The sequence below is a fragment of the Perognathus longimembris genome, chromosome 13 (genome assembly GCF_023159225.1).
Source record: "Perognathus longimembris pacificus isolate PPM17 chromosome 13, ASM2315922v1, whole genome shotgun sequence".
In the NCBI taxonomy this organism is placed as follows: Eukaryota; Metazoa; Chordata; class Mammalia; order Rodentia; family Heteromyidae; genus Perognathus; species Perognathus longimembris.
Window position 1 is genome coordinate 24448383 of NC_063173.1, and position 20866 is coordinate 24469248.

Sequence of the window (20866 nt, forward strand, 5' to 3'; positions counted from 1 at the left end):
ATAGTAGTGCTCAAGAAATAGCTACTGTATTGAAACGTTCCTTTTGTAATTAATATAGTCAGCTTTTGGCAATTATAATCGTTAAAGAATACTGGAAATCAGATTTTAGGATTTATCCAATTGCTAATGATCATTTATTAGAAATGAATGTCTTTTCAAATATACAAGGTTTTGTTGTCTTTTTTTTTTTCAGTGCTGGGAACAATCCAGGGCTTTGGGCATGTTAGGCAAGTGCTCTACCCTTACTTATATATGTTGGGCACAAATGTCAAAGGTGTTTTGTCCAGTTAAATCTGGGAACCTTTCCAAGCATATTAATTTTCAGCTTTCTTAAACATGTTATATAGAATTTCATCTGCTGATCAGCATTATAACTATCTACTATTATACTAAGTGAACATTAGATTATTTCCTTTCTACCTAGGATGCATGTATCATTGACAAACCATTTGGCTCCTATTTCCTTAGCTAGATTTGGATTTGTTTGTTAATATGCCTCTAACGCAGGTTGGACTTCTTCACAGTAATTACTATATTTGCCACCATACATTTGTTTGTGAGATTTGATTACTGTGTTTCTAACAGTTGATTTTTCTTTTCTTATATTAGATCATAAGCACCAGAGAGTTTGTACCTCATTCAGACAAGTTCATCATTTGTACTTGATGTATAATAAATTCCTATTAACTACTAGCTGAATGATTATAAATAAACAAACATTTGTGTCAGTATCTGTCCCATTTGCTATTAGCTGAGGATATATCTCATAATACCAGATAATCTTTCCAAACCATTTTTTTTTAAAGCAAGCCACTTATATGTCAGTGCTTGTGGCCTATAATCCTGGCTACTCAGAAGGCTGAGATCCGAGGACTGCAGTTCAAAGTCAGCCCTGGCAGGAAAGACCATGAGACTCTTATCTCCAATAAATTACTCAAAAAAGCTGGCAGTGGCTCTGTGGCTCACGTGGTAGAGTACTAGCCTTGGACAGTGCCCTGGCCCTGAGTTCAAGTCCCAGGACTGGCAAAAGAAAAAAGAAAAAGAAAAAAAAGTAAGTCACTACAGACAATAAAACTTTCATAATACTCAAAACCCCAACTTTGGGGTCTTGTGACAATCATTGGCTGTTAGAAGTCTTTTTCCCTTTTTGGTATCTATAAAGTTGAGGTTGTATGGATAGGTAATGTCCCTTTAAAGGCCACAAGAGCTTATGAACTACACCTTAATTTTCTCCTTAGCAAAGTAATGCTGGATTATTTAAGTGGATTATTTTGAGGATAGACTAAATAAAGCACTAAGCACAATGCCTGGCACAAAAAAGCACTGATGTTAAAATAGTTATGTTAAAATAGTTGTGTGTCACAATAGTACTAACATGATATTGTTCACATATAAAAATATTACTGCCCTACCAGTAAAACATATGTATTGCTATGTGATTTCTTCTGCAATGATTAAAGGGTTTTCTCAGTAAAACCTGTCCATTTAACCTCTTTTCTCTTAATACCAAAGGCTTTTCATGAAAGCCCATATTTTGACCTAATACATGGCTTTGTTATTTCTGTCCATTATAATACATATTTCTCTATGCTTTTCCTAATATCACAGTAAGTTTGTGACATAGGAATCCTAAACATCCCAGGAAGACGTAATATAATATTTCAGAAAAGAAATTCCACTAAAAATTAAATTACATGTTTTCTTTATATATTGAAATGTTTACTATTTTAATTTCTAAAAATTGTTTATTATTTTACTATTAAACAGGCATACAGAGCCTTTATTTGATAATAAATATAAAATTCTTTTCTAAGCACCCAGAGGCTCATGTCTAGATCACAGCTACTCTGGAGGCTGAGAAATGAGATTGCTATTCGAAGCCAGCCTGGCAGAAAAAAGCTGGAGTGGTAAAGTATCAGCTGTGAACACAAAACGCCAAGAGAGAGGTCAAAGCCCTGAGGTTCAAGCTCCAGTATAAAAAATAATAGCTGGGTGCCTACTATTACTCAGGGGGCTGAGATATGAGGATCGCAGTTCAAAGCCAGCCCAGGCAGGAAAGTTTGAGAGACTCTTATCTCCAATTAACCACCAGAAAACTGGGAAGTGGCACTGTGGTTCAAGTGGTAGAGCTCTAGCCTTGAGATGAAGAGCTCAGGGACAGTGCTCGGGCCTAGAGTTCAAGCCCCACAAGTGGGGACCAGTGGGGGATATATATATACACACACATATACATATATAAAAATTATTTTTGACAAATTTTTGGTGTTTGTTTTTAGACATGCTGGGGGTTAACCTTGGAGCTTTATGCTTGCTAAGCAAGTGCTCTACCACTTGAGCCATTCTACTAGTTCCTCTTTTCTAGCTTTTGGTAGCTAATGAATTTGAAGAATGAAAATAAAATACTTTGCCAACTGGATTTTGCAAAAGAAATATTAATACCTTGAGCTATGAAATCTTTGGAATGTGTACTCAATACTGATTTTATAAGTAAGGCCCATTCTAGCCTTTCTATTCATCATGTTTATTATAAATGTCAAAGAGAAATTGTTTAAAATGTATTTCTTACAGGACATTTCCAAAGTGCTAAATGTGCTTTGAGTTTAGGATATACAATTCAAAGTTATATACACTGAAGAGTAATATTTATCCTTGTTGTAGGTTTAAAGAACAGAATAATAATGTCAAGAATCCCCCCCCAAAATCAGATTTATCACTTTAACTTCTTAAAGACTCAAATTAGAAAGCTACCAAGAAACTATCTACCTTAACCAAGCAAGGATAAGATACAGAACTTCTCAAACTTATCTGTGCTGGAAAAATTAAGTGACCTTTCTTCCCTTTTAGGTAACTATACTTGAGAATCCAAGTTTTAACTGTTGTTGGAGACCATGGATTGTGTGTGCACTGCTCTGCAGTTTCTTAGCCACTGTGTCTTCTTTCACTGTGTTTCTGATCACTTCAGATACCCCAGTTGCTCCAAGGATGCAAGGCAGACTTAAAAACACTTCATTAGGTATATCATAATATCCCTGGAATGAAAATAATATGGATTATAATAGATTTAATCATTCTAAAGGGTAAGACAATATCATAATTTTCATCATTCATTCATACATTTGAATAGAGTCTTGTTACGTAGTCCAGGCTGGCCTTAAACTCATTATGTAGCTGATGCTGGCACTGAACATGAGATTCTCTTGCCTTAGATTTTCATCTCAAGAAGTATAGTTGTGTAGTACCATGCCTGGCTTTATTTACCTATTTTTTTTTTTTAGTTGGTCATGGGGTTGAATTCAGGGGTTGGAGTCCTTGAGCTTTTTTGATCTACCACTTTGAACCGCAGTGCCACTCTGGTTTTCTGGAAGTTAACTGGAGATGAGTCTCTCAGGCTTTCTGACCCAGATCCTCAGACCCTCAGATCTCAGTGTTATGAGTAACCAGGATTACAGGCATGAATTGGTGCCCAGCTATTTACCTGTTTTTTTTCAAAACTCAAGTAATTACTTCAGAAAAATTTTGAGACATGGGAAAACTTGGTCAAAGATATTCCCCTTGTAGGTAGGTAATTGAGCTGCCTGAAATGTGGGTTAGAAGCAGATTGGAAGCTAAGAAAAATGGACAGTGAGTTCCTTGGGGAGTGGGCAGAGTAGGTGTTCTGGACAGTCAAATACAGTAACTTTTTTGCTTTTGTGCCGGTCCTGGGGCTTGATCACAGACACTGGGAGCTGTCCCTTGGTCTTTTTGCTGGAAGCCAATGCTCTACCACTTGAGCCACAACTCCACTTCTGGTTTTTTGACAGTTAACTGGAGTTAAGAGTCTCGTGAACTTTCCTGCCAAGGCTGACTTTGAACATCAATCCTCAGATCTCAGCCTCCTAAGATAAAGCTAGGATTACAGGTATGAGCCACCAACACCTGACAAATACAGTAAGTTTTCTTTCCACATTTTATTTCCCTGCTGGAAAATTCTAATTTTTAAAAAATATTTGACTATGGGGGCTGGGGATATAGCCTAGTGGCAAGAGTGCCTGCCTCGGATACACGAGGCCCTAGGTTCGATTCCCCAGCACCACATATACAGAAAACGGCCAGAAGCGGTGCTGTGGCTCAAGTGGCAGAGTGCTAGCCTTGAGCGGGAAGAAGCCAGGGACAGTGCTCAGGCCCTGAGTCCAAGGCCCAGGACTGGCCAAAAAAAAAAAAAAAATATTTGACTAAACATTTGTACCTCATTTTTTTTTTTTTTTTGCCAGTTCTGGGGCCTGAACTCAGGGCCTAAGCACTGTCCTTGACTTGTTTTTGCTCAAAGCTAGCTAGCACTCTACCACTTGGGCCACAGTGCCACTTCGGGCTTTTTTTTTTTGGCCAGTCCTGGGCCTTGGACTCAGGGCCTGAGCACCCTCCCTGGCTTCTTCCCGCTCAAGGCCAGCACTCTGCCACCTGAGCCACAGCGCCCCTTCTGGCCGTTTTCCATATATGTGGTGCTGGGGAATCGAACCGAGAGCTTCATGTGTAGGAGGCGAGGCAAGCACTCTTGCCACTAGGCCATATTCCCAGCCCCACTTTAGGCTTAAAAAAAAATATATATATATATATATATATATATATATATATATGGTGCTGAGGAACTGAACTCAGAGCCTCATGTATACAAGACAAGCACTCTACCACTAGGCCATATTCCCAGCCCCTTGTACCTGATTTTAGATGTACTTTACAAAATTTATATCCTGAATAAAGTGGCAAAAATAAACTGGACAAGCAGAGCAATAACCAGCTTAGACCAGCTAGCACATCAATCCAGGGTGAGGTGGCCGACTGAAGTGACAAAAGACAACCAGAAGTTCATGGCATATATAATACTCGTTGATGAGGGCTGGGAATATGGTCTAGTGGCAAAAGTGCTTGCCTCATATACATGAAGCCCTGGGTTCAATTCCCCAGCACCACATATATAGAAAATGGCCAGAAGTGGCGCTGTGGCTCAAGTGGCAGAGTGCTAGCCTTGAGCAAAAAGAAGCCAAGGACAGTGCTCAGGCCCTGAGTCCAAGGCCCAGGACTGGCAAAAAAAAAAGTCAACTATAATACTTGTTGATGAATCTCAAAAATTATAAAGAGAGAAAAACTGGGCAGAAGTCTAGACTTTCCATAGCCAACAGGATAATGATGCTAAACATACCCGAATTACAGTTTGAATAGCACTTTTTATGGTTTTACGTTATTAATCTGTCAGGTCAAAATACAAGAGTAAGAATAGCTATTACCTTTGCTAAAACTGACACCGAATGTACTTTCTTTTTATTGTTCACAATGCTGTCAACCAGGTCAGCCACTGACAGGCCAACAGACCAGGATCTTTGACCTTTTACTCTTAGTATTTCCATGGCTCTAGATTACAAGGAGACAAAATCTCAGTAAATATCCAAAACATACACTATTTAGTTTATATTAAGGAATTATACATTTTATAATATGAAAATAAAAGTTATACATCAATTATTAGGGTGGCATACAGATAATTAACAAAGTTAAAAAAATAAGCTTATATTAGATGCATACTTCAGAGAGAAAACACAAATGTTCCCTGCCACTTCTTGTCATTCAATACTCTTTATTGTTACTGTAAAGGTGATGTAGAGGGGTTACAGTTAACCTAAGTCAGGTAATAAGTACATTTCTTTTTGAACAGGGTCATCTCTTCCCTCACTGTCTCCCAGTTTTTCCCTCCAGAGCCCCTCTCCTACAGGTGTAAAGTTCATTTTCAACATAGCGTCTGGTGAGCACCACTGCTACATTTGTTCACCCTTTATCCCACCATTTCTGTGCTCTCCTCCAAATAGATAAACTTACACAAGGCAAAAAGGTGTGGAAATCAAAAACAGTGACAAAGAAGAGAGAGAGAAAAAAACAAACAAAAAAAGAAAAAATAACATAAAACTTCTTGTTTCCATTTCCTGGAGTTCATTTTGATAAATATCATTTTATATGATCATATGCCTATAGCTAATGAACCCTTGTGAGTATTTAACTAATAGAAATTAAAACATCAAATAACAGTTTAGCCTATTAACACTGGCAAAAAATTAAAATGACTGAAAGCTAAGAAGCTACAGATAGGTATTCCTACAACTAATGCTGAGGGTATAAAGTAATCTAACCTTTTAGGAAGATTTGGCAAGATCCTACAGTAACATGTGCAAATTCAGGTATTTGGAAACAATCATCAAAGCAGACTGGTTCCATAAATCAGTACCAAAAGCTATACCATATAACTATTAAGAAAAAATGAGACAGAATTACATGTATAATATGGAAAGATACCCAGACTTATCATTAAGGAAGGATGTTGCAAGATAGTATGAATCTATTATAAGAAATAGCTATATTTATAGAAGTATTGAAAACAAACCAGGTGAGATATGAACAATAAATTCAACAGGGGTTCTCTCTAGAATATAGAATTATCCCAGCTTGTTACTATCTACTTTATGATCTTGCAGTATTTGAAGTGTTATCAGCATATAGCTTTTTTTGTTGAACCTAGGTGCTGTCTCTGAGCTTTGTAGCTCAAAGATAAAGGCTAGTAGAGCCACAGGCTCCACTTCTGACTTTTTAGAAGTTTAATGGAGGCGAGAGTCATGGGTTTTCCTGTCCAGGCTGGTTTTGAACAGCAGTCCTAAAATCTCAGCTTCCTAAGTAGCTAGGATTAAAAGCATGAGCCACCAACACCTGGCCATATATTCTTCTTATAAAAATAAAAATGAAACAATCATTTACATTTGTTTCTTAAAAAAAAAACTATAGGCAGTAGAGCTCAGTAGTAAATAAATGTTTACCATGTTTCAGGCCTTGGGTTTAATCCCCAGTACCACCAAAACAGAGCAAATAAGTTTACAAATGCAAGAAAATTATGCACCATTTTTCTCAGTAAGAAAGCACTCTTTCCACTTATTATCATATAAAAACCCCAAGTCGGGGCTGGGAATATGGCCTAGTGGCAAGAGTACTTGCCTTGTATACATGAAGCCCTGGGATCGATTCCCCAGTACCACATATATAGAAAACGGCCAGAAGTGGCGCTCTGGCTCAAGTGGCAGAGTGCTAGCCTTGAGCAAAAAGAAGCCAGGGACAGTGCTCAGGCCCTGAGTCCAAGCTCTAGGACTGGCCAAAAAATAAAAAATAAATAAAAACCACAAGTCAAGGTTTAAAAGTTAAATATCATGGGGCTGGGAATATGGCCTAGTGGCAAGAGTGCTTGCCTCCTCTACATGAGGCCCTGGGTTCGATTCCTCAGCACCACATATACAGAAAATGGCCAGAAGTGGCGCTGTGGCTCAAGTGGCAGAGTGCTAGCCTTGAGCAAAAAGAAGCCAGGGACAGTGCTCAGGCCCTGAGTTCACAGCCCAGGACTGGCCAAAAAAAAAGTTAAATTTCACCACCACCTAAGATTTGAGTTAACTTTGTTATTATGTGGCAGTGAAACAACAAATGATGTGAAAGTATGTGTGTATAAATCCAACCTGGGGAGCTCAGATCCTGGAAGACCTCAGAATAAAGGCAAACAGCAAGAATCTGTGAATTATACACTTGTCCTCTTGACATATAAGACAACATATTTATTCACATTAGGCTGATTTGAAATGCATAATTAATATAATTCCTAAGTGGTATGGAAAAATTTTCTTCTACATTAAGAAAACTGCTAATACCCTCAGATGACAGAATATAAGAAGAGTCTCTGTCTCAAACAAGGAAAATGTTCTCTTTAAATGTCAGTTGGAAGAGTTTACAAGGTAATCATAGATCTACCCTGAGGTAAGAAATCAAAGACTATACAACACCATTCCCTTACACTTTGGAATTTTTCCACACTAGGTAGTTTTTGTTAACAGAAGCCTCATAAGAACATGCTGTGATTTTTAGTTGGATTTGTGCAAATCTGCATGGTTACCTGTTAGACAGCTGTGCCTGAGAGCTATCACTCATTCCTTCCTCTTGGCCGCCCCATGTGGGCACTAAAAATTAAATGAAAAATTAATTATATTTTGTCAATGATTCTCTTGGGATTAAGATGTGATAAAGGTACCTGAATTAATTTCTTAAAGTTTGACTCCTTTGAGCAAGTTGTTTCCCATTTATGGTACTGTATTTGCTGAGAAAAATTTTAAACTACTACTTCCCCCAAAACACCATTCCAAATCTACTTGTAACCTTCTTATCTGTTCTCTCTTGTCAAGAATAGTTCCATAACAGCCATTTCACTGTTCAACTAGGAACAGTTGTTTCCTCAGCAGGCTACATATAACAGGCCACCAAATGCTGCAAGCACTTGGCATTTGTCCTGTTGGGAATTGCACTGGGCTAATTTCTTCCACTAGGGGAAAAATAATTTAGCAGCCTTCAATGTCAGGATAGAAATTTCACATTGTTAGAGCGTCTATGTTAGAGAGTCTGTATGTTAAATATTAAGTGGAAATAGTTACATTTTGTGCCTGGGAATGTGGCTTAGCAGTAGAGTGCTTGCCTTGGGATTGATTCCTCAGTACCACATAAATGGAAAAAGCCAGAAGTGGGAGCTGTGGGTTAGGAGGTAGAGAGCTAGCCTTGAGCAAAAAGAAGACAGGGACAGTGCTCAGGCCCTGAGTTCAAGCCCAGGACTGATAGGCAATAAAGGAAGGAAGGAAGGGAGGGAGGGAGGGAGGGGGGAGGGAGGGAGGGAGGGAGGGAGGGAGGGAGAGAGACAAAGAAAGAAAGAAAACTAAAGAAAGAAAGAAACAGGGCTGGGGATATGGTCTAGTGGCAAGAGTGCTTGCCTCCTATACATGAAGCCCTGGGTTCAATTCCCCAGCACCACATATATAGAAAATGGCCAGAAGTGGCGTTGTGGCTCAAGTGGTAGAGTGCTAGCCTTGAGCAAAAAGAAGCCAGGGACAGTGCTCAGGCCCTGAGTCCAAGGCCCAGGACTGGCAAAAAAAAAAAAAAAAAAGAAACAAAGAAACAAAGAAAAATTAGGAGAGAGGGAAGGGGTGACATTGCCTAAAAAGAAATTACTTATTATCTGACATGTAACTGTGACTTCTCTGTATACAACTTTATAATAACAATAAAAGTTAAAATTAAAAAAAGATGAATAATGTAGCATAGTAGGCACAAGACATGGATATGAAAGTCTAAAATTCTAAGGACTGCTGTCATCATACAGATAGATCTATCTTATCAGATGAATATAGATGGTAGCCAGCAATCTCACATTCTTTATCTTTCTTCTATATGAGATCTGACTTTTAAGAGCCACAAGAAAAAAAAATGTTAGAGAGGGAGAAAGGTTCACCATGTTCAGACTTCCCGGTGACATCAGAACTCTCAAGTGTTTCGATGAAAATAGTTATTATTTCTTTTATGCTCATCTTTTCAAATTTTATAAATGTATATTCATCCTAAAGTAGCCATTTCAAATATTGTATCTAATCATTCCTTATCTTCTGACGAATTCCTCAAGAGAAGGTGCTAAGAATTTTAATGAAAAATACCTGTGAGATAGCTTTTTTCATTATATAAACACTTTTCCCTTACCACAAGCAGTTGGGTCTTTTCTGTCCAGAGGTCTAGCCCTTAGATTTCTAAGATACCACTGCAGTTATCTAAAATTTATATAGGATTTCAGTACTAGCTGAAAATATCAGCATCAAACTATCTAGTTGTCCTGAAATAAATGAATGGGTTTTTTTGTTACATCAAGGTAGTGCCAAGATCACTCATTAGTTCTACAACATATGGAAGCCATTCCAAGCTCAAGGACATAAGCCTAGTTGGGTAAGTTGGCAAGTAATTAAAACACAGCATAATAATGAAACAGACACAATCACAACCCAATAATGGTCATAACACATGCATGAATGTATTTAACCTTGAGTACTTCCTAGGAGTGTTGGTACCCACTCCCAGTCCTAAGAGTAAGCAGAAATTAGCCAAGTGAATGAATGTTCAGGGAGAAGACGCAGCAGGTGCAAAGGTGAGGAAGCAAGGAATGTAGAACCATTATGAAGACTGTAAACTAACCATCTAACTGGCAGAGAAATGCTTGGCACAATGACAGAAGATGAAATTGAGGGAAGCAGGAAACTGATCCTAATGATTTTATATGCCACATGGTCCTTCCTGAAGCTGTAGCTATTGTTTGTAATTGAAAAATTTTAAAGAATAATTTTGTCTCTGCAACTTGTAGTCTTTCTTTCTTCCTTCTCTTATTTCTTTGGGCAGTACTGGGGTATGAACTTAAGGCCTTGTTCTTGGCTGACAGCATTCTATAACTTGAATCACACCTCTAACTCTACAACTTGTGTTCTGATATCTGTTCCCAAATCCTAACATTGCTTATTTCAAAGCACTGATGTTCTTTTGCCATTTTTAAATCCATCATTCTCTGGCCAATCCTATCATAACAACTACCATTTGCAGAGTGCTTACTATGTGCCAGACTTTCATAAATGCTTTAGATAAAATTATCTAAGTGACAGCAAGAAAGTGCACTTGTCAGGCACCTGTGGCTTGCTCATACCTGCCATCCTAGCTACTCTGCAACTCAAAGCCAGCCTGGGCAGGAAATGTCATGAGATTTATCTCCAATTAACCACTGAAAATCCAGGAGTGGAGCTGTGGCTCAAGTGGTAGAGTGCCAGCCTTAAGTGAAAAAGCTAAAGGATAGGACCTAGGCCCTGAGTTCAAGCGCCACTACAGGAGTACACACACACACACACACACACAGTTTCAATTCCGTTACTAGCTATATGACTTTGAGAAAATTACTTTTCCTTATTGGGCCTTCAGTTTCTTCATCTATAAATTTAGAAAACATCTCCTCTTTCAGAATGTATTTGTAAAGTTTAAACGAGATACCAAGGAGATGTACCCAGAGAGTTTACTATACATAGTAGGCACTTAATAAAAACTAATGATAATATTAATTACCTCAAATCATTACTGTGGTGATGTCACTTATACAAAAATATACCAGTTGGGGGCTGGGAATATGGCCTAGTGGCAAGAGTGCTTGCCTTGTATACATGAAGCCCCAGGTTCGATTCCCCAGCACCACATGTATAGAAAAGGCCAGAAGTGGTGCAGTGGCTCAAGTGGTAGAGTGCTAGCCTTAAGCAAAAAGAAGCCAGGGACAGTGCTCAGGCCCTGAGTCCAAGCCCCAGGACTGGCAAACACACACACACACACACACACACACACACACACACACACACGATGTCTGTACATAAAACCAGCAGAGCCTCTAACCTATTTCTGGCTTGAGGGTCAAGGTAAATGTACCTATCAATAGATGTAACTGTCAGCTATTTCTGAATCAAGCGTAGCAAGGAGTATAACAGTGGTGGAGCGTTTGCCCAGTAAGCTTGAGCGGGGCCTGATCCTTAGCACTGCTAAAACAAAAACAAAAAAGTGATCTGATGATACCCCTAGATGGCAAGCTGGAACACAGACTTGGGAGAAGTACATAGGAAGCTTCAGTGGTATTGGTAATAGTGTTAATTTGGATATTTTCTCTCTTATGTTTTACAACTTACGTGCAGGTTTTATGTGTTAAATATTTTACAACATTAAGTAATTTCAATTTACAAGCACCCATTTCCATTTTTGCTCCCAGTTTAGAGCTCAACACAATTCCCATATGCATTCTCTGTGCTTTTATCCTTGTTCACACTAAGTCAATATTTCCCCCTAGTCATTTCCTGACTTAGACTGCAAGCTTCTTAAAGGCAGAGTCAGGTGTATCCATGTCTATCTAGTAGTTCCACCAACAGACAGCAAGGCTCAGTAAAAGTTTCTGAAAATAAATTCCTACATTTGGAGGGAAAAAGATTCTTTAATCAAACATGAACTGGTTTTTTTTTGGTAGGTTTAAAATTGTTCCTGTTTGAAGAATTCACAGGTTTCTTTTTCTTTTTTTTTAAATTTTAATCTCATAAACCTGTCATTCCTAACTATGTGCCTTTTCTGTTTCTTATTTCCCACTCCTGGAATATCTATCCCATCTTTGTTATCTATTCAAATATTAGTTATTCTTTCAAAATCCAGTTCGGTGATGGCTTTTATAGGAAATTTTTCTAGCAATGTTGAGCCTATGTCCAATGCTTACTTATAAGTATCTACGTATGATAAATTGGTAATACTCATTTCGACAAATCATATCCTATACTTGTTAACTAAAAGATTTAATATTTTTACTATATATTTTCTATCTAAGATAAAGCACAAATAAGGTATAGACTTTGTTCTATACATCTTTTATGTAACCCTAGTATACAGTACAGTAGTAAGTAGACAAATGCTTATTTAGAAGAATAGAAATGTATACATAAAGGGGTATTGTTACCATCTGACCACCCTGGCTTTGTAATGTGGAATAATTAAGGAAGAGAACCTCAAATTAAATAGGGAAGGCTTTCTTTTAAGATAAGAAAAGGGGTCCTTTCTATTCAAAGAACTGAAACAATGCTTATGGTGTAGGGATAGAACAAGAGACTGGTTTAAAAAAAAAGACTGTAGGGGCCAGGTCTATGGCATGGTGGTAGAGTACTTACCTTGCATAAATGAAGCCCTGGGCTTGATTCCTCAGTACCACAGAAACAGAAAAGGCCACACATGGCGCTGTGGCTCAAGTGGTAGAGTGCTAGCCTTGAGCAAAGAGAAGCCAGGGACAGTGCTCAGCCCCTGAGTTCAAGCCCCAGGACCGGCAAAAAAAAAAAAAAAGACTGTAAGGATGAACAAATGGTAAAAATTCTTTTAGAAAAGGTATTTAGGAAAAAGACTGAACTTAGCAAAAGTAATAAGCAAGTTGGACAGTGGGACAAGAATGGAAAGAATTTTGTAACCATATATAAATATATATGTAAATGTTTACATGAAGAATTAAACTTTAAGTTAATTCTGGACTCTCAAATTAAGGACAAAAATTGAAAACCTGACTTATGGATTTTACCTCATCTTAAGCTTAAGGAAAAATGAGAATGAGACATACAAAGGGTCTACAGAGGGTCCTTTGCACAGAAGGTACTCAAAACATGACACAAAAGCCAACTAAGCTCCACAATTCTAAAGTCCCCAGATGGGCCTGAAAGCCTTAACTACTGGTGACTTATCAGTAACTAACAGAAATATACTTCTTACCTTTGTCTTCTCCCTGCTCTCCAATAACCCATACATCCTTGCCTGAAGACTGTGCCTTTAAAACATTTGTAATAACATATTGTAATCTTTGTGAATCCAGATTGCATCCAGTTCCAATCACTTGATTTGCAGGAAATGCACTCAGTTTCCATGTCACATAGGTCATGATTTCCACTAAATGTTATAGGCAAGGTGAAAACATAAAGGTTTACAAAATTGTACTTCCAGTCTAGCTCATAAATATTTGTTACTATAATAAGTATATCACAGCTTATTTACATTCTTCTTAGATACTAAGTGCATTGAAGCATTACATACACGTACTCACATACTTATACATCCCCAGGCTGGCCTCAAATCATAATCCTCATAAACTCTGTAAAATGTTAATGCACCCTGGCACATTCCTCAATATTTATAATGCTTCAGATTTAATAAAAGGCTCTCATATAAGTCACTGCATTTTTTCTATTGGTCTTTCAACCATTTTCTCACTGAGGAAGATATAGCTAACCATTGCAATATAATACCACATTTCATAAGAAATTCTAAGTTGCAGTATGGTTAATGATGGTCCTAGAAGTAACTGTCTGACAGCATATGGCAAAAGTGCTTTTACGGGATATCCATCCTTTTTTTTTTAGTGTCAATCCTGGGGCTTGAACTTAGGGCCTGGGCACTGTCCTTGAGCTTTTGTGCTCAATGCTAGCACTTGATCAGTGGAGCCATAGTTCTACTTCCAGCTTTTTTGGAGATTAATTGGAGGCAAGATTCTCATAGACTTTCCTTCCTGGGCTGGCTTCAAACTGAGATCCTCAATCACAGCCTCTGAGAAGCTAGAATTACAGTGAGCCACCAGCACTCTGCCTATCAGCCTTTTATAATCTAAAGTTTTATGCTTTTTTTTGTTGTAGGTAATAACAATTCTATTACTGATAGTAGTCTAAACCATCATATTAATGTAAAATAAAGCCTTTTACCTGGTTGAGAGGCAACAAGCAGGACACTATTCTGACTATAATGTCCCAGAGCTGGGACCAGGGATCTGAACATATCCACATTGTTCTGTACCACATCAAGGTAGGTCTCAGAACTACCCAGAGAGTTGACAGTGAAGATTACCACCTTGGAATGAGCAGAGGCAGACAAATCTAATGAATAAAAAGAAATAGTTGGAGCTCAAAATGTAAGCTTTAATTCAGTTCTAGTTTATGAGGACAAGTTTATTTTTCCTTTTCTACAGTTTTTAGACATACTTAAACCTAGATCAATTATACAAACTGCTAAAGTTAAGAGGAAAAGTAGATTCTACTCAGAACTAGTCTGAACTATACAGCAAGACAGTCTCAAAAACAAAACAGTTGGGAATGTGGCTTAGTGGCAGAGTGCTTGCCTAGCATGCACGAAACCCTGGGTTCGATTCCTCAGTACCACATAAACAGAAAAAGCCAGAATGGCACTGTGGCTCAAGTGATAAAAAGTGCTAGCCTTGAGCAAAACAAGCTCAGGGACAGCGCCAAATCTCTAAGTTCAAGTCCCAGGACTGGAAAAATAAACAAAATCTAAAAACAAAACAACAAAAAAGTTTATCCCAAGAGGAATAAGACAGCAATAAAGTTAAATAAAAATAAATTACAGACTCTAGAATGTAAATACAAGTTCTATTTCCCACATAATACTCAAATTTTTTAGGAAAAATAATAGGCATGAGCAAAATGAACCTACAATCAATTATATCACCAGTGTGATTTTATTGGTCCTAAAATTCCAAAGGGAGAGACAGGAAAGAGGAGAAGAGGGGGAGAAGGAATGGCGGGAAGAAGTGAGGGAAGGGAAAAAAGAGACACAGATAGACTTTGAAAGTCTCTAAATTAAAATGAAGTTTCTTGACAGGATGTGTGTGTGTGTGTGTGTGTGTGTGTGTGTGTGTGTGTGTGTGTGTGTGTTTTACACAGGGTCCTGCTATGTAGCCCGGACTAGTCTCAAATTCATTTTTTTTTTCTTTTGCCAGTCCTAGGGCTTGAACTCAGTTCTTGGGCACTATCCTTGAGCTCTTTTTGCTCAAGGCTAGCACTCTACCATTTGAGCCACAGTGCCACTCCAGATTTTTTCTGTGTATGTGGCACTGAACCCAGGGCTTGCTACATGCTAGGCAAGTACTCTACCACTAGGCCAAACTCCTAGCCCTTTTGGCTCATTTTTAACTGACTTTTTCTTACACTGGGTATAAGAAACTTGGGTAATAATTTTGTTCAACAGAACCCCCAGGTAAGCTACTGTAATGACTGGTCTCTGACCTCAAGCAGAAATATTTTCAGACTACCTAATTCTCTACCTTATCATGTATTTTACAGTAATTACATGTAAGTAAATGTCAAAACTGTGGCCAGATATAATGTTATCAGGACCTGAAACAGAAATAAAGTAGCTAGGATAATATGAGTCTACTCAACATTTATAATTGAATATTAGCATACCATTAGACAGTAAGTAGATTGCAAAGTTTGTAGATTATATTTGTCTGCCTATAGGCAAGCACCTCTAGCCATTTTCTGGGCTGGTTCTTATTATTTTTTGTTGTTTTTAAGGAGTTGTACAAAGTAGTTACAATTTCAGACAATTTCATGGGCACTGTCACTTCTTCCTTCACTTTCCCCCATTTCCTTGCCCCCTATGCTTAACCACAAGTTATAGTTCATTTTTAGCATAGTGTATATTGAATACAGTGGCTGCAAGTGCTCACCCTTCTTTCCCCATTCCTGTGTCCCCTTTTGTCCACACCTCCTCCGAAAGAGAAACAAAACAAAAACAACAATATAGAAAAAAAAAACCATGTTTCTATTTCTCAGAATTTGTTTTGATATGCTGTACTTTAGATGTTCAGAGGAATTATGCATTTGGATTCCTCCGCTTCTTACAACCTCCTTTAGTTAGTTTGTTTGTAAATACATAAAGCCCTATAAAAGTTACCATGTTTTAGTTGTATTTTAGATCTAGCTTCCACATATAAGAGAAAACATATGCTGTTTATCTCTTTTTATGTACTGGTTATTTTTTAGATAGGGGCTCACTTCCTACTCTGGTTACTATTAGGAGCGCAATCAGCCCATTTTAGATTTCTGGTCATAGCTAGGATGACAGGCATGCATTTCCACACAGTTATTAGTCTTGTGAACTTTTCTGCCTAGACTAGCTTTGACCTCTGATCCTCCTTCCAAAATAGCTGAGATTACAGTGTGGGTCATTAATAACCAGATACAAGGCTTATTATTATTTGTGTGTTTGTGTGTGTGCACCAGTCCTGGAGGTTGAACTAAAGGCCCTAGGCACTGTCCTGAGCTTTTTCACTCAAGGCTAACACTCTACCACTTGACCCACAGCTCCACTTCTTTTTTGTAGTTAATTGGAGATACCAGTTGTACAGAATTCTTAGTTTTTCCTGCCTGGGCTGGCTTCAAACTACAATCCTTAGATCTCAACCTCCTGAGTAATTAGAATAAAAGGTCTGAGCCACTGGAGCCTGATTCAAGGTTTATATTTAGAATTAAGTCTCTAAGACCTATATAAACTAAGATCTTTATAAACTAGTTCAGAATGACACACTTGTATAACTACTGAGAAATAAAATAATTCAATTTTAGTTCAAATTCTGACAGTTATGATGATAGTAGATCTTCAGTAATTCCTGTGTTTCAGGGCTTAGAGTAAAAAACTTCAAGAGCTGAAAGAGATACTGTTAATAGTTATTCATATAATTTAATCCATAACACAGAACAGGCCCTCATTTTACAGATAAGGAATCTGAGAAGCAAAGAGAAATTGAATAAATTGCTCAAAGTCTTAGAGCTGGTTAATAGATTTATAAGTCAATCCTTTGGCATTTGGTTTCAGATGCTATTAACACTCTTTGTTTTTAGAATCTTATTTCTTCTACAGACTCATGGAGATGAGGAATTCTGGGGCAGTAATGTGACTTGCCATATTAAAAATCAGGGAACAGAGCTGGCAATATGGCTTAGCGGTAGAGTGCTTGCCTTGCATGCATGAAGCCCTGGGTTCGATTCCTCAGCACCACAGAAACAGAAAAAGTGCTGCTGTGGCTCAAGTGGTAGAGTGTTAGCCTTGAGCAAAAAGAAGCCAGGGTCAGTGCTTAGGACCTGAGTTCAAGCCTCAGGACTGGTGAAAAAAAAAATCAGGGAACAGCTCAATTTACCACTCTACAATTTGGCCTCAACAATCTTGCCAGATCAATTTTCTTTGCCTCCTGTATGTTCTACTTTGAATGATATTAAGAGTAAGCAAAGTAATGTCTAATATAATTTCAAAAATACAAGAAAAGCTACCTACTCCATTGAGCTCCCAAACCTTTTTAATCTCTTTAGGCTTAGAAGCCAGTATTGCTTGATACTTTATTGCATAAATCCTTGGCTCAAGCTGATCTGCTTTATATTCACTCCCCAAAATATTTCTCATTTTCCTGATGTTGGTTTTCCCTGATGTTCCCAAATTCTTTCCATATGCAATGTTTCCCATATACTTATCACATGTTTGATAAATACCCACTAGCTACTATATCAGACATACTATGAGCTCTCAGAGAGCAGGAGTTGTCTGACTTAACTTTCTATGTATACGAAATAGTCCCTTAGTATTTGGTACACTTCTCTCACCTCTCTGCTAGTACAAGCCTCCGAAATCCTGCAAGACTTGGCACTTATCTCAATCTTACTCAGCTTAAAGTAATTCTCTTTGCATTCAATGCAAGGGTCCTCACTGACTGAACAATCCTCTCCACAATTATTTTACTCTCACTGCAAATTACTGTTTATATCTTCCTTTGTCTTTACATCAATTTGTGGCGTGTGTGTGTGTGTGTGTGTGTGTGTGTGTGTGAGAGAGAGAGAGAGAGACACACAGAGAGAGAGAGACAGAGAGACAGACAGACAGAGAGAGAGACAGAGAGAATGTCCTTGGGCTTAAATTCAGGTGTTGTCTCTGAACTGTTTTGTTCAAAGCTAGTGCTCTACCACTTGAGACACAGCTCCACTTCTGGCATTTCTGGTAGTTAATTGGAGATGAAATGTCTTAGGAACTTTCCTGCCTGGGTTGGCTTCAAATTGTGATCCTCAGATATCAGCTTCCTGAGGAGTTAGCATTACAGGCATGAGCCACCAGCACTCAGCTTTCACATCTGTGTTTTTAGCTACTTCTGATCACAGTCAGTCTTTCATTTGAAGCAATTCTTACATGCTAGTTTGGGCATTTATTATAAAGACAGTGCTGATCTTCCTCTTGAGCCATAGGCCCAATAGACATCTGTATTACCAGAACACAAAACTCCCTTCTCTCCAGTATGCCTAGAAAACACTACTACTTTCTTGCTAGGCCACTGGTTACCAAGGAATAGGCCCTGTGCTAGCAAGCATCACAATTATATAAGGAATTCTCAAAACAGTATTAAGTATACTGAAATGCTCAATAAAGACTATTTCATACTCAGATTATGAGGATTATGTGGTGATAAATGAAATATGACTTGACTTTAAAAGATTTCTCATTTATTCACAACTATGAAGAGGGTTTGGGAATGTGGATTAGCAGCAGTAGAGTGCTTGCCTAGCATGCACACTGTTTGATTCCTCAGCACCACATAAACAGAAAAAGCCTGAAGTGGCACTATGGCTCAAGAGATAGAGTGCTAGCCTTGAGCAAAAAGAAACCAGGGACAATGTTCAGGCCCTGAGTCCAAGCCCCAGGACTGGCAAACACACACACACACACACACACACACAAATATTTTTAAACTCAGAATTTCATGTTTATGTAGTCTGCTTGCTAGGCTTGCTCTCTCATTACTACCACATGAGCTGTACTTCTAGCCTGGACTTTTGCTGGGTACTCTGTAGATGAGGTGTCTTACAGACATTTTGGTCCAGCCTGGTCTTGAACCACAATACTCCAGATCTCATCTTCCTAAGTAGCAAGGAACTGAGGCATGAACCAATGGTGCCTAGCTTCAAATTCTTTTTAACACAACCCAAAATATTTGAAATGTATGTTTTCTTATACTTGTAATGACCCTTAATCTAGAAAATTGTTAAGATGATAACTATTAAAAATTGTATTGGTAGGGTACAAAAATTCCCAGTAGCTTTAGGTATTTTACTTTGCTTAATGAATAGAAGGAATGTATTTTTTTAGTATTTTCCCAGGTTCAATAAGTGCACAATCAGCTTAACTGTTTGCATGTTTTATATGTCTGTATATCTGCATGATCATATGTAAATCCCTATTTTATTTTATTTTTATTTTTGCCAGTCCTGGACCTTGAACTCAGGGCCTGAGCACTGCCCCTGGCTTCTTTCTGCTGAAGGTTAGCACTCTGCCACTTGAGCCACAGCGCCACTTCTGGCTGTTTTCTGTATATGTGGTGCTGGGGAATTGAACCCAAGGCCTTATGTATACAAGGCAAGCACTCTTGCCACTAGGCCATATCCCCAGCCCGTAAATCCCTATTTTAAAAAAATCTAAATAGAGCAAAATGCAACTCTAGGATGATCAGTCAGTTGTAAGCAATTTGCCATATCATAATGAGGTTACTAAAGCTTCCAAAGAAGCTTAATTCCCTAAATTGTTAATGTACATCTCTATGAGATGATAGCTACTGATACATTTTAAATTATTTATAGTAGTAGTCATCAGAAATTTACAACCCAAACTAATAAAAACATGATATATGCTTCAAGATCATATACATTCATTCAATATTCAATAGTTACTGTGTGCCATATGCTAGCCATTTAGTCCAAGAGTTCTGTCTTTCAGTTATGCAATAATTTCAAGTTTTTTTTTTTTTTGGCCAGTCCTGGGCCTTGGACTCAGGGCCTGAGCACTGTCCCTGGCTTCTTCCCGCTCAAGGCTAGCACTCTGCCACTTGAGCCACAGCGCCGCTTCTGGCCGTTTTCTGTATATGTGGTGCTGGGGAATCGAACCTAGGGCCTCGTGTATCCGAGGCAGGCACTCTTGCCACAGCCCTCAAGTTTTTAATGGATAGTAACACATACAAAAGTAGAAAAAGAAAAAGAATTTACTCAGGTTCTAAATGGCCTCACCTCTACGGTCAATGTACTAAAGAATTTTCTAAAGTTATATAGAAGCATTAAATGATCCCTTAAGAACTTTAGTACCTACAAATGACAAGCCCAAGAGAATAGCTCCCAAGGGATCGTCTAAGTGAAACCTATAAAGAGATTATTAAAGCAACTACAATACTCTTCTCAAAGAAGTAAAACAAACCAAAGGTTTATTAACCCGTGGCACCCAACTTTTGAACACACATGACACAAAGGTGGTTTTTAGCATTAAAATTCTATGATTTAATTCTTAGCACCAAGAATAAAAATATAAATTAAAAAAACCTAGGACTCAACTTTAAGAGCAGGCAAGGTAAACATCTTTAAGCAGAATATACAAACCTTTGCTGATCTCCACATGGGGCAGGTTGAAGATGTCAAGATCCATCGTCCCACCTTTAGTTCCTTCAGAAAGGTCTAAGAGGACCAGTCTGTCTGTAATGCCCTGCAAAGAACAATTGGAAAAAGAATAGAATTACACTGGACATGATCAGTTATTCAATCTAAATTCAGTAGGAAGTGAGAGCTAAACAAGGCCTGATAGGCCATCTAAAGAAGGA

At 38.2% G+C, this 20866-nt stretch overlaps 1 protein-coding gene across 3 annotated transcripts in view; it reads right to left on the reverse strand.

Moving 5' to 3' along the window:
• Positions 1 to 2237: 2237 nt before the first annotated feature.
• Positions 2238 to 20866, reverse strand: part of Uevld (UEV and lactate/malate dehyrogenase domains) — a 41827-nt gene continuing 23198 nt past the window's right edge. For 2 of the 3 annotated variants that reach the window (XM_048361506.1, XM_048361507.1), the window contains 6 exons: positions 20649 to 20751; positions 14154 to 14324; positions 13174 to 13347; positions 7949 to 8012; positions 5262 to 5385; positions 2238 to 3029 (listed from right to left, as the gene is read on the reverse strand). In XM_048361506.1, the coding sequence (XP_048217463.1) occupies positions 2841 to 3029; positions 5262 to 5385; positions 7949 to 8012; positions 13174 to 13347; positions 14154 to 14324; positions 20649 to 20751 (825 nt within the window). In that variant the 3' untranslated portion in view covers positions 2238 to 2840. Of the gene's footprint in view, positions 3030 to 5261; positions 5386 to 7948; positions 8013 to 13173; positions 13348 to 14153; positions 14325 to 20648; positions 20752 to 20866 lie in introns of those variants that run through there. The other variant, XR_007213069.1, reaches the window with a different exon arrangement.